The 12,068-nt window shown below is 35.8% G+C and overlaps 1 protein-coding gene across 1 annotated transcript in view; it reads left to right on the top strand.

Annotated features, from left to right (window-relative positions):
* The window catches only part of SHANK2 (SH3 and multiple ankyrin repeat domains 2), a 336,358-nt gene that overhangs the window by 45,581 nt on the left and 278,709 nt on the right, over nt 1-12,068 (top strand). The window contains 7 exon segments of the mRNA XM_032692371.1: nt 1,192-1,395; nt 2,781-2,852; nt 3,455-3,563; nt 3,818-3,969; nt 4,780-4,947; nt 7,120-7,236; nt 11,796-11,873. Of these exon segments, the coding sequence (XP_032548262.1) occupies nt 1,192-1,395; nt 2,781-2,852; nt 3,455-3,563; nt 3,818-3,969; nt 4,780-4,947; nt 7,120-7,236; nt 11,796-11,873 (900 nt within the window).

Genomic DNA, 12,068 nt, shown 5'->3' with positions numbered 1-12,068 from the left:
ATAAAATATTTGAGGGGAATGAAAACTGTCTCCTATCCAGCTTTTTTTGTGACAAAATCTAATATCTCATGTGCTTACATTTGCTCTGATGAATATATAAAAGGGCCTGGTTGACTGTAGGGTTTGCTCAGTTAAAAACAGTTGTAAATTGAAAGTCCTTCATGTCCTGGTTGTGTTTTTTACTGCTGAAAATTTTTGCCACACACTATTGCAGCAGCCAAGAAGACACTGTGAACATAGAAAATATTGTGATTTCTGCCTTTGAATTTGCTCCTCGATTTTCTGAATTGAATTATTCAAATGAATTTATAATGTGATTTGTACCTATGTGGTCAGAGATCATTTTCAACTGCATGCAGAACTCTGCCAGGATAAACATGTTTAGTTGTAAATGACAGACTAACATTTTCTTATGGATGGCCTCAGGACTTTAAAAAGATGCCAACAGATAGTGTAGGTAAAGTTAAAGGAAATATTTCACTCTTTATTAAACATCAATCTTATTTGTACTTGTACTTTATGTACAGCTATAATATGGGGAGTAGCAGAGGCCTTCAGAAAAGGCCTCAAGAGTGGTTACTGACATTACTAGTGTAGTACCTCATGGAAATGTATTGAGAAAAAAAGACATACATCCATTAACATCTTTCTTTGGCCCATGTGCAATCCCTGCATCCCATATTGAATCATGAGGGGACAGAGAACTGGAAAGGATTTTCAAGGTTTTCACATCCTCTATTGCTTCACAGTTCTCTCTGTTCCTCCCACAAACTTACCCTAAGATAAATGTAGCAACAAATGAATTAGAATTATTGCCTGAATACCATTTTTGGGAACAATTCTTGTGGATCAAACTGATTGTCATATCAGAACATCCCAGAATCAATTGGATAGTTAAGCATCTTGTAACATCCCTTTTTGAACAGGTTTTCCGTGAAGGTTCTCTCTCTCTGAAGAAGAATATGGTCTCTGGTATTTTGTGCAAAGACTTGAAACATCCTGTGTTTTCACAGTACTTGTGTATTGGTTATTATAAATGGACATCTAAAATATAATTCTGTTGATGTATGTTTTGGAGATTTATTGTGTGTGTTTCTAACTATTTATCGCATTTGTAATATTTAGACTTTAAGGTATTGTTTAAGTATTTTTTCATTAATTAGTCTTCTTAAAAATAATTTCTCTTTGCAGAAATGCATTAGATTTAACCCAGAAGCTTCAGTGTGGGTTGCAAAGCAACGGATTTTGTGCACTTTGAATCAGAGTTTGAAAGATGTCCTGAATTATGGACTGTTCCAACCTGCAAGCAATGGTAGAGATGGGAAGTTTTTGGATGAGGAACGACTCCTGAGGGAATACCCACAGCCAGTGAACAAGGGAGTTCCTTCACTTGAGGTATTTATGTTTGCAGTAGTAGGGAAGCAGTTGCTGGATAACCAGCCTTTGCTTTCTCCCAAAGATCTTTCTGTCTCAGTGAGGCCTTTTTTTCCCCATCTAGCTCTGCCATCCTTCAGAGTGCACAGATTTCCTCTGTCTGTCTCCTGGGAAAGCAGGAAGGGAGGAGAGGTTGTGGATGTGGAGCAGTCACGTGTAGGCACTGGAATTTCCCCCCTCTCTGTTGCTCATGCAGCTGGGGATAAACTGGGCAGAACTGTTATGGCACTGGAAAAATATGAAGCAGAGCCAGATCATGCAGAAACACACTATAGCAGGAAACTGGGCCATGAAACTGGTGTTTAATTAATTTTGGTGTTGCCTGTATGGTGTTACATCAACCACTAATAATGTGCAGTTAATAAACTTACTCCACTATAACACAAATCCAAAAGAAAAGAACCAGGGCCCTGAGAAAGCTTCAAGTTTTACATTTTCTAGCCATTTATTTCAGAGATTCAATCCCTGATGTTCATATTAAAGCTGCAAACAAATTAAATACCCACTTAAATGTTGATTTTTTAAATTTTTTTTTCCCCGTCATGTTGTTTCCTGAGTGTTTGCAAAATTCTCACTGCAGAAATTCAGGAGTTAAAAGTGTGAAAAGCTGGTGTTAAAGCCTCATTCAGTGCTGTCCCCTTGTCCAACAGAAATGCAGCATTCTTTGAATTCTGCATAGGACAATTAGTAAATTATAGTAATAAATTTTATTAGTAGTAAATTATAACTATGGACCCCCCCCATGATTTTTGCTGCTGTGGCCATAGGGTAGAAATTGCTCAGCGTAAAATGTGAGTTTCAGGAAAAAAAAAAAAGTGACAATCCTCTGAACCTCATTCACAAAACAAGTCCTGTTCCACATCAGGACAATTACTCCCATGTTTGTAAAGTTCCTCCTACACTGATTTTTCAGGAATCCTTATTGGTTTTGGGTTTTTTTTTATATTTCAGAAATGCTAAACTGATATTTTGAAATGTGTATTTTTTTATTTAACATGCTTTCCCAGTTCTTTCTGCCTGAGACTATAAATGAAAGTGCCTGAAAATCCTCAGGGAAAAGCTCTTTTCAGTGTAATTCTTGCTTATTTATGTATATTCTAGAGGCTGATTTCCTCCTTTGATTTTAGTATAGTCATATGAGATATGAATTTTGCTTAAATGAACTGTAAAATTATGATATTGGTATGTTAAGAAGACTGCTGATTATTGGTGAATATTCAAAATTAAATACCAACCTTTTTTTTTTTGTTTAGCCTAAATCACATGATTGTGGATGATACTTTCTGGTAAGGTCAGAAAATTATGAGTTCTAAGTTTTAAAATTTATTCTTCTTTTCCTCCCTCAGTTTCGATACAAGAAAAGAGTGTACAAGCAGTTCAACTTGGATGAAAAGCAGCTGGCCAAGCTCCATACCAAGGTATTCCCAACTTCCTGGAGAATTTACCAATTACCTGCTCAGTAAAGTAATGTGAGAAACTGGAAATAAGTAGGAGTTCATTACCAAATGCTGAAAAACAAACAGCATGTGCTGCCAATGTATGAATTGTAATCTGGAAACCTTTTCCCATAGAAAGATAAATATAAATATATATACTCAGAGGTCTTTTCCAACTTAGTCGATTTTGTGATTCTATGATATAAATGTAATTTTAAATGAACCTTCCTTTATAAATCCAGTGTGCTTTCCACATGCTGCAAAAATGGCAGATCTGGGTCTTCAGGCTACTTTGCAGATCAGAATAATAATAATGATCACCAAACACCAGCCTAATTTCTTACTGAATGAATCACTAATTTTTCCCTTAAAACTGTAAAAACAAGACTCTCTTACATTGACATTTGAGCTTTATAAACAATAAGTTTTATGTTCTTAGTATAAAGTCATTCTCTAGGAATGTGTGTTAACTACTTTCAGTGGTGTCAATGGATGTTGACATAAACTGACAGAATATTTCACTTTTAGTAAAAATTTTTATATTTAAAATCAGAGGATGATTAATTTGTCACTCTTTGTTTCAGGCTAATTTGAGAAAATTCATGGATCATGTCCACCATCTCTCTGTGGAAAAAATGACCAAGATGTTGGACCGAGGACTGGACCCCAACTATCATGATCTGGAAAGTGGAGGTCAGAACAATAAGACAAACCTTGAGTTTGTTAAAACTAAAGTGATTAACAGGTTGAATTTCACACATCCTTTCTCTTGCCTTCAGGACTCTGGGCTAATGGCATCTGTGTGGTTTTGCTGTCCACAGATAACTGATAATTTATGATTTTCTTTGAACAGCATTTTTAACTTGACATTTTTTAAAGCAAATGTTCTTTATTGTATAATTTTGCTCACCTTTTTCCAAGTACATGCTATTTTTTTTTTTCTTTAGAAACACCCCTAACTTTGGCAGCTCAGCTTGACAATACAGTAGAAGTGATAAAAGCTCTGAAAAATGGAGGAGCACATTTAGATTTCAGAGCCAAAGATGGAATGACAGCTCTGCACAAAGCAGCCAGGGCCAAGAACCAAATAGCCCTCAAGGTAAATGCTTTCAATACCAAAGTATATATTATATTATTAAAAAAAGATACATAAAGGAGAATATTTTCAGTTAATTACCATATTGTCCTTAGTGGATCCTTTAATATGGATCTTCCTTGTGCTTTCTTGTGGCTTTCAAATCTTAGGATTTGCTTTCAATAAAAGGCCTTTTCACTTCTGATTTTTTTTTCTTTTAGTAGGAAGAAAAAAGGGTAATATTTTATTCATTGATACATTGGGAAAGATCTGTCAGAGGAAATAGGAATAGAGTTATTGTCACTTACCTCTTTGAAATCAGATGCCAGTGGCCTGGATTACACATTATATTTTAACACAACCTCTTCTGTTTTCTTTTGTATTTTAACAAGTATTCTTAAATCACACTGATAGTCTAGATTAAGTCTTAGGTTTATGGCTTTTGCTCATTTCCTTTTGACAGATATTCAAATAGCATGACATTTTTGATAATGCACCTTGTAGCTGAAGATGTGAATGTGCTGCAAAGGTGATGTAGTATTTGAAGAACTGAGATTTCTGAACTTAGGGAGAGAATGGAAATTGGACTCATTGCCACTCATTCTTTCTGTGCTATCCCCGTAGATTCCTTTAGATCCTAATGCTTCCAAGGTCATTTCTTCATTAAAAAATTTCTTGCTTAAAATGGGCTGGGGCACAATTTAACAGCTGACAAATAGGTGAGCAAAGAGTATATATTAAGTATCAACCTTATAAATACTTTTTCAGGTAAAGACCCTTTTTAGGTAGAAGTGCCTCCAAAATATATTTTTCACAGTCTGTGGTTGCTTTCAGACCCTTTTAGAGCTGGGAGCATCTCCCAACTACAAGGACAGCTGTGGCCTGACCCCGCTGTACCACACGGCTGTCGTGGGAGGGGATCCCTACTGCTGTGAGCTCTTACTCCATGAACATGCCACAGTGAGCTGCAGAGATGAAAATGGATGGCAAGAAATCCATCAGGTGGGAAAGATTATTCTTTGCTTGGAGCTGAACTTGCATGAGGAAATGTGCCATGTTTATTCTATGTTTCAGCACCATTTTGAAGGCCCTTTGTATACCTTTTAGTCCATGCATTTAAGTACGGAATTTCTTTCCTTTTTTATTTGCTTTTTCTGGTTTTGTTTGTTTGTTTGTTTGTTGGGGTTTTTTTGTTTATTTTGTTTTGTTTTGTTTATTCACTATGCATCCTGCTGTGGTGAATTAGAAGTGGAAACTGTTCCAGTGCAGTTCTGTAACTTTGAAATCCTATGGTTACTGTGGATTTTGCTGCAGAAATTGCACTGGTCGTATTTATGTCACGGACACTTGAAGTTTAACATCTGGTTTAGTGGCACTTCAGTAAAAGAGTACAGCTTTTAGTTAGATGCCAATGTTGGTATCCTTGGCAGTGCTTCTTGTGTGTGTGTCAGAGTACTTTCTCCTTTGTTTCTGGTGACCTTTACAGGAAGATTTGTGTTCAGGATCCTGCTGCTGGGATCCTTCAGTTGTTGCACTGATGGATGTTAAACTCTTACAAACTCATAGTTTGAGTCAGTTTTCCTCCTTCTGTGTGTGAAAGCTGGGTTCCTAATACTTTTCCCTTTGCTGTTTGGGTTTTCCTTTCCTCTCTTACATACTCAGTGTGTGGCTAAAGTGATAGTGTGCTCTGTAATGAAAAATTTTTTTTAAAAGTAGCATTCTGAGATTCGTAAAAACTTACATCTTTAAACTCTTATTGTCTTCTCCAGAAACATCTGAATATTATACAGCAGTTGTGTAAGAACGCTTTATTAATTTCTCTGTGCGTAACGATAAACTCAATAGCTTACAAAGTTTAAAGATTGCAATAATCCCAATGTCATTGCAGCTACTTTATGCCTTTTCTCTGTGTGGATGAGTTTGAGTAATCATAAAAATTCTGAAGATAAAGACAAGAATTCCCTATTTTTAAAATCCAGCCTTGTACACGTAAGGCCATTATTTCTTGTAATAAAACAGAGCTTTCCAAACCCACTGTATTAGTTGTAATCCTAAATAAATCAAAGTTTACACCTGCATTAGGGGCAATCTGTTTTCAGTAATCAATAATCCAAGCATTTCTCAATGAATTAAGACGAGTGGTGATACGATACAGTCCCATATGTTGTTGTCCGTGTGCAGAAGCTGAAGTTACCTTGTATGGCAAGGAAATAATTGATAGCAAGTATAGTTGTCATTTTGCTAATGCAGTCTTTAGCTTTTGGAGGTAAGTCTCTGGGCTACCCTTATAGTAAAGGGGAAAGATGGCGGTTCATGTTGGGCCAGGATAGTAATAACAAGGATATCATCTGGAAATACCTGTCTCTCTCTGGACTGGTAGCCCTGATGAATGATCTGTCACAGATTGATTTAATTTGTGCACTGACAGTACACTTAATTTTTCTCATCCAGATTGTAGATTCAGTCCAAGTGTGTCAGTTTGTACCTCCCCCTGAATTCAGCAGTAATTAGGTACCTGAGACAGACTCAATAGCTTTCTATACCTCTTTCTCTTAGCCAAAATCCTGTATTATATAGGAATTATGATGATCTGAGATGGTGTGAAGTTAAAAATATTAGGAATTGGGAGGTGCTCTGTCAGTGTGCCAGAGAGAAGAAAGTGGTCAAGTAAATGAGGCTGATGAATAGAAATACTGAGATTTTTCTCAAAATTATTTGCTAATCAGGGAAGTTTCCAATTTCAGTGATATTTTAGAGACTTATTTCCAAGTATTCAGTAGTCAGGGTCTAACATTTTATTTGTGTGACAGATGACTCCTGAAGATTTTTCCCTCTCTTGGTTCAGTGCCATGTGTATACTATGTGCCTAGTTGACAGGCAGATAGTTAGATACATCACAGAACCAAGAATGTTATTCAATTTTGGCCGGATTTCCCTTAATAGAAGGAAGAAGCTTTGGAAATCTGACCATCTTCAGTGCCATCTACTGGGCAACATTCCGAGGAGTAGCAGGACCAAAAACTCTTCTGTCCATTGCTTGTCACGTTTGAGTCATAAATATTAGTGGATAAAAAGTTTCAAATGTAGTATTTCCTTGATCCCTTAAATCACCATCCCCCAAATAAGCAGATCTAGGTTGTTTAATAACCAAAATATTAATGAATCTCTGACCAGGCTTGCAGGTATGGACACGTCCAACACCTGGAGCACCTCCTCTTCTATGGCGCCGACATGTGTGCCCAGAACGCCTCAGGAAACACGGCTCTGCACATCTGTGCCCTCTATAACCAGGTGAGACCCTGTGCCACAGAGTCCCACTGTCCTCCTTCAGTGACAGAAAGGTTCCTTGGGGGAGTTGAGAGATTGTGGAACCATAGAATCATGGAGTGGTTTGCACTGGAACGGACCTTGAAGATCATCTTGTTCCAACCCCGTGCCGTGGGCAGGAACACCTTCCACCGGACCAGGTTGCTCCAATCCCTGTCCAACCTGTCCTTGAACACTTCCAGGGATGGGGCAGCCACAGCTTCTCTGGGCAACTCGCTCCAGTTCCTCACAGGGAAGAATTTTTTCCTACTATCTGCTCTAAACTTACTCTCAGTTTGAACCCATTCCCCCTTTGTCTTGGCACTCAGGCTCTTGTAAATAGTCTCACTCCATCTTTCCTGTAAGTTCCCTTTGGGAAAGCAACTTAAGGGAAAGATGGGGCAAGACTACTGTGCTTGGGATCCCCTCTGCCTGGCTGAGTGGGGAGGGATGTCTTGCTTTGAGGGAAGGTAAGTCCAGTCCCACTGGAAACCAGTGTTTTGAGAGAACAGCACACAGCCAGAAAAAAAAAGGCCTAATTGAGGTACAAATGCTAAAATTTCCATGTCCATCCACAAAAACAGAGGCTTGGAGAGTTTCCTATTGAAAAAGTTTACTAGTTTGATGTTAGGTTTTCCTGAGATGCAATTTCCTCACTTTTAAGAAATGCATTTGGGATAAATATCCCATTGTTACTGATCTACAGAGGCAAGTTACAGTTAAGAGCAACCCATTATTTTTAATTTGATTTACTTAATATGCAATGAAGTGTTTCAGGTTTTAAAAAGTAGTCGTAGTAACTAGAAAGAATGTAATTAAAAACTGTTTTATTTGTGTTTTATTCACTGATTACAAATAAGACTGCTCACTGTAGGTAGCAAGAAATACATATTAAATAGAAAATAAAACAATATGTTCTACCAGCTTTTTTTTTTTTTGGCATCATATCTAAATACTTGTTTCCTATACAGAATTTATTGATGGTCTGCTGGAATCTAAATTAGAATTAAATAAGAAATAATTAGAAAATTCTGTGGAAATGTCTCTGTTTATATAGAAGATTCTTTGCTGTTTACAACTTGTGTGGTAATTTACAAATAATGGAATGATAAAATTTTATAGCATTTTATATTCTCAGGGATGAGATGGAGAGGGAATGAGTTTTACAACTATGTTAAAATTCAGCACATATAATATTACATTGAATTAGGAAAGCATGAGATGTGACTGTAAATAGTGAAACATCTGTTAAAGCGTCTGCTTCTTAATTAAATACCATCCTAGTTTTTTCCTAAAGTCTTGTCAAGACAGATTCCTCAATGAGGTCTAAAATACCCTCAACCTCTTAAAAAAAAAAAAAAAATTTTGGGGATAATTTGGCATTTTTCAAGGCAAAAACTGACAAAACAAAAATTTTACATTTAGGCTTCACATCGAGATCTTAACATGTATATTTGAAGCATTTATACTGAAAATTATTTTAAAATATTAATTCTAACCTCATTTATTTCACTCTTCCTGAGTAAGAATTTCAAAGCCCAGACCGTAACACACATATAAACTTAAAATCCTGATTTTTTTTTGGTAACTGTTTTATTGCAGTGGCCATAGTTGTTTACAAGACCATACACTTCTAGCAAAGATTAAGCAGTATGAGATCTTCCTTAGAATAATTAATAATTAATTAATATAATTCTAATAATGAATTACAGTAATCCCATGGCGTGATAGTATTTTCCACATAGGGATGTGTTTTCCTGACCTCAGTGGAAGAAATTGTTCTGTGGAAGATTTTGAGACTCCAATTGAAACTGCATCTAAAAATTTGGAAATATTTTCATAGTGATTAAGCTTGGCTTTGTGAATGGAATTTTAACATCTTATCTATGCAGTCATCCGTCTGTTTTCCTTAGTCGAGTGTATGTGGGAATAAAAAATGTTTTCATAAGGCTCTGGGAAGCATAACCTGATTTTTTTCAGTTTTTTTTTTTTTTAATTGGAAGTTGTTATTTGTTCCTGTGGAAGGAACTGTGCTGGCCTTTTCTGGCTGGAGAGGATGGGAAGGACATCAATATCCTTGTTACCTCCAGATTCCTGTAGATGGAGTCATTACCCATTTGATTTTCCCTTCCAGTCTTCCCTGGGGAATTTTCTTGGGATACTTCCTGAAGTTGGTCAGTCTGTTTTCCTGAGTGTCAGCTAAGTCCTGATCCCAGTAAACCCTTGGTTTTGAAAGTTATTTTATGGCCTTGCAGTATCTCAATGCATCTTATGTCTCTGTGTTTTGCAAACAAAAATTCTGAGATGAAATGTGCCCTCTTCACTCAGAGGGTTGGATTCTAAATGACAACTGTTGTAATATTAAATCAGGTAATTAGCTCTCAGACAACAAATTGAATCTAATCTACTGCCAAGCAAACAGTTCTCTGTGAAATTCTTTTTAATCTTATGAAGTCTAAAAAGCTACTACATATTCAGTTTATGATATAATAAATGAACAATACTAAGCTCTCAATATCAGAAGTTATTAGGTTGTCAGAGCTAAAACACATGCAAAAGGAGTTCTGGCATTTATAGGCAGCACCCTTACAACAGAGAGTTTTAGAATGTGGAATTTCCATTGAATTAGTACAGAAAAGTAATCAAAATAATTTCTGATGGTGCCTTTTTTGCTTATTCTCCCTGGTTTATTCCCCTTGATACTCAGCAGATGGGTGCAACACAAAAAGGAGAGAGGATGAAGCTAAAAATGCTTCTGTTTGTTTCAAAGGAATAAAGAAAGAATAAATAAGCAAATGAAACTTAATAAAAATAAATTTTCTTGAATTTTTTTTTTATCTTGAACAACTCTGTGGCTTCTGGCAAAACTTTTCTAATCAAAACCATTTAATTAATAAATCCCTTTAAATGTTTTTGTTTTGTTGAAGACAGATCAGTTAAATTTATAGAGAGTTTTTAAATGTAATTATTTTGGTTTTGTAATGTTGAACTATTTATTCTGATAATCAAATGAATAATCACCCAATAAACACAATATATTGCTGAATATAATTATTTATATCCTCAAGTCCTTGATCAAAGTTGGGCATTGATCATCCTGTATTTAGAGATACAGAGAATACACCTAAGGTGCAGATTTCAGTGCAAGCAAAGGAGACTATTTCAGTTAATTATATATAATTCAAAAATTATTGTTAACATACCATCTTGAAACAGGATCCATTCTGTTATTTCAGTTGAAAACTTCCTTTCCAGGTAACTTAGGGCAGCCCTGTGATGAAGGAAACTTAATGGGATAAAGAATCCAGTGTGGTAAATCAGAAAACACAATGACAAAATTATTTTCAATCATAATTGCTGCACATTAACCTGTGACTCAGAATCTGGTAAATAAGCTTCATTTCTGTCACTGAAACAGCTGAATTATGGGATTGTTTTCTCTGAGTGCAAATTTGCTACTCAAAGTGAAAGGTGGCACATCAAAATACCTCCTTAGGTAGAACCCTAACATGTCAAGAAATCCAGAAAGCACAACAAAATTAATAGCAATATTTATGGTGAGGAAATATAAAACCATTTTGAAATGGAAATTGGTTTGCAGGGGGTCCCAAGAGGAACATTAAAGATGGCAGGTAGGAAATAAAGTCTGTACAAGAATCACCCAGAATTCTGAGAAGCCACTCAGAGCCACTGGGGGTTTCTACCAGATTATGGTCAGTCATTTAATGGCAAGTGGAAATTAGTGACTTAAACAATACACTATAAAAATAAATAGTTTTTAAGGCATTTCCTTTGCAGATTTTCTCAGTTTGGAGGGTCTGAAGCCCAACTTTTCTTTTTTCAGAAGGGCTGTGTTTGGTTTGCACTGTAACTCTTAGTATTTTTTAGGGGAAAAGAGGGACAGTAAGACAGGTCAGTGCAGTGTGCAGAGATAGATTGAATAATTTCAGGTGTATTAAAAAAATAATCACACATACAATTTTAAAACTGAAGATAGGTTGGAAAAAACCCCAAGAAAATAAGTGATAAAAATGCTTTGTTTAATTTCTAGCAGCAGGGAAGGGTATAACTCATCTTAGGAACTGCTTGCTGCACTGTTTTTCCGACAAAATAGGCAAAAACCATCTAGGAGTCAAATTTCATTTTGAAATAACATATTTTCTGCAAAGTCTGATTTGTCAAATATGGAATTTTCTCAGTACAGTTTCTTAAAAATTTAATAAGATGTTTACCTCTTGCATTTCTCCACAAATTTTTTACACTTACATATTGTTTCTAGTCTGATACACTGCTAAGCACCTGAAGTCCTGTTATATTTAAAATACTATTTTAACAACTGAAGTTCTCAGATTATTTAATTTATTTTTATATAATTTATTTGTATTTTATTTAAATACTGTTTTATGACTATATATATACTTTATATGACTATATACCACACAGCAACACATCTCACAGCCTCTTAGTAGTCATAGTTTTTTACTTAAAGACCCTTATTTGCCTGAAGACTCTTATTAGCAAGTTTACTTTTCTCTCATTTTCAGGAGAGCTGTGCAAGAGTCCTGCTGTTCCGAGGAGCCAACAAGGAGATTAAGAATTACAACAGCCAGTCTCCATTTCAGGTAGAAAACCCAAATATTCCTTTCCCCCTTGAAATATTTGGAAGAAAATATCATGCAGACTTGGTTTTGTGGAGAATTTACAGTGCTCAAGGCTGAAAACAGTTGCAGAGTGAGATAACTCTCCTTTTGAAAACTTTGGCTTTTTGTAGTGCAATAAGTGTGTCCTGGAATAGTTAGGAATGAGAGAAAAACACA

The sequence above is a fragment of the Chiroxiphia lanceolata genome, chromosome 6, assembly GCF_009829145.1.
Source record: "Chiroxiphia lanceolata isolate bChiLan1 chromosome 6, bChiLan1.pri, whole genome shotgun sequence".
NCBI classification, from domain to species: domain Eukaryota; kingdom Metazoa; phylum Chordata; class Aves; order Passeriformes; family Pipridae; genus Chiroxiphia; species Chiroxiphia lanceolata.
This window is presented reverse-complemented; position numbering and strand designations above follow the sequence as displayed.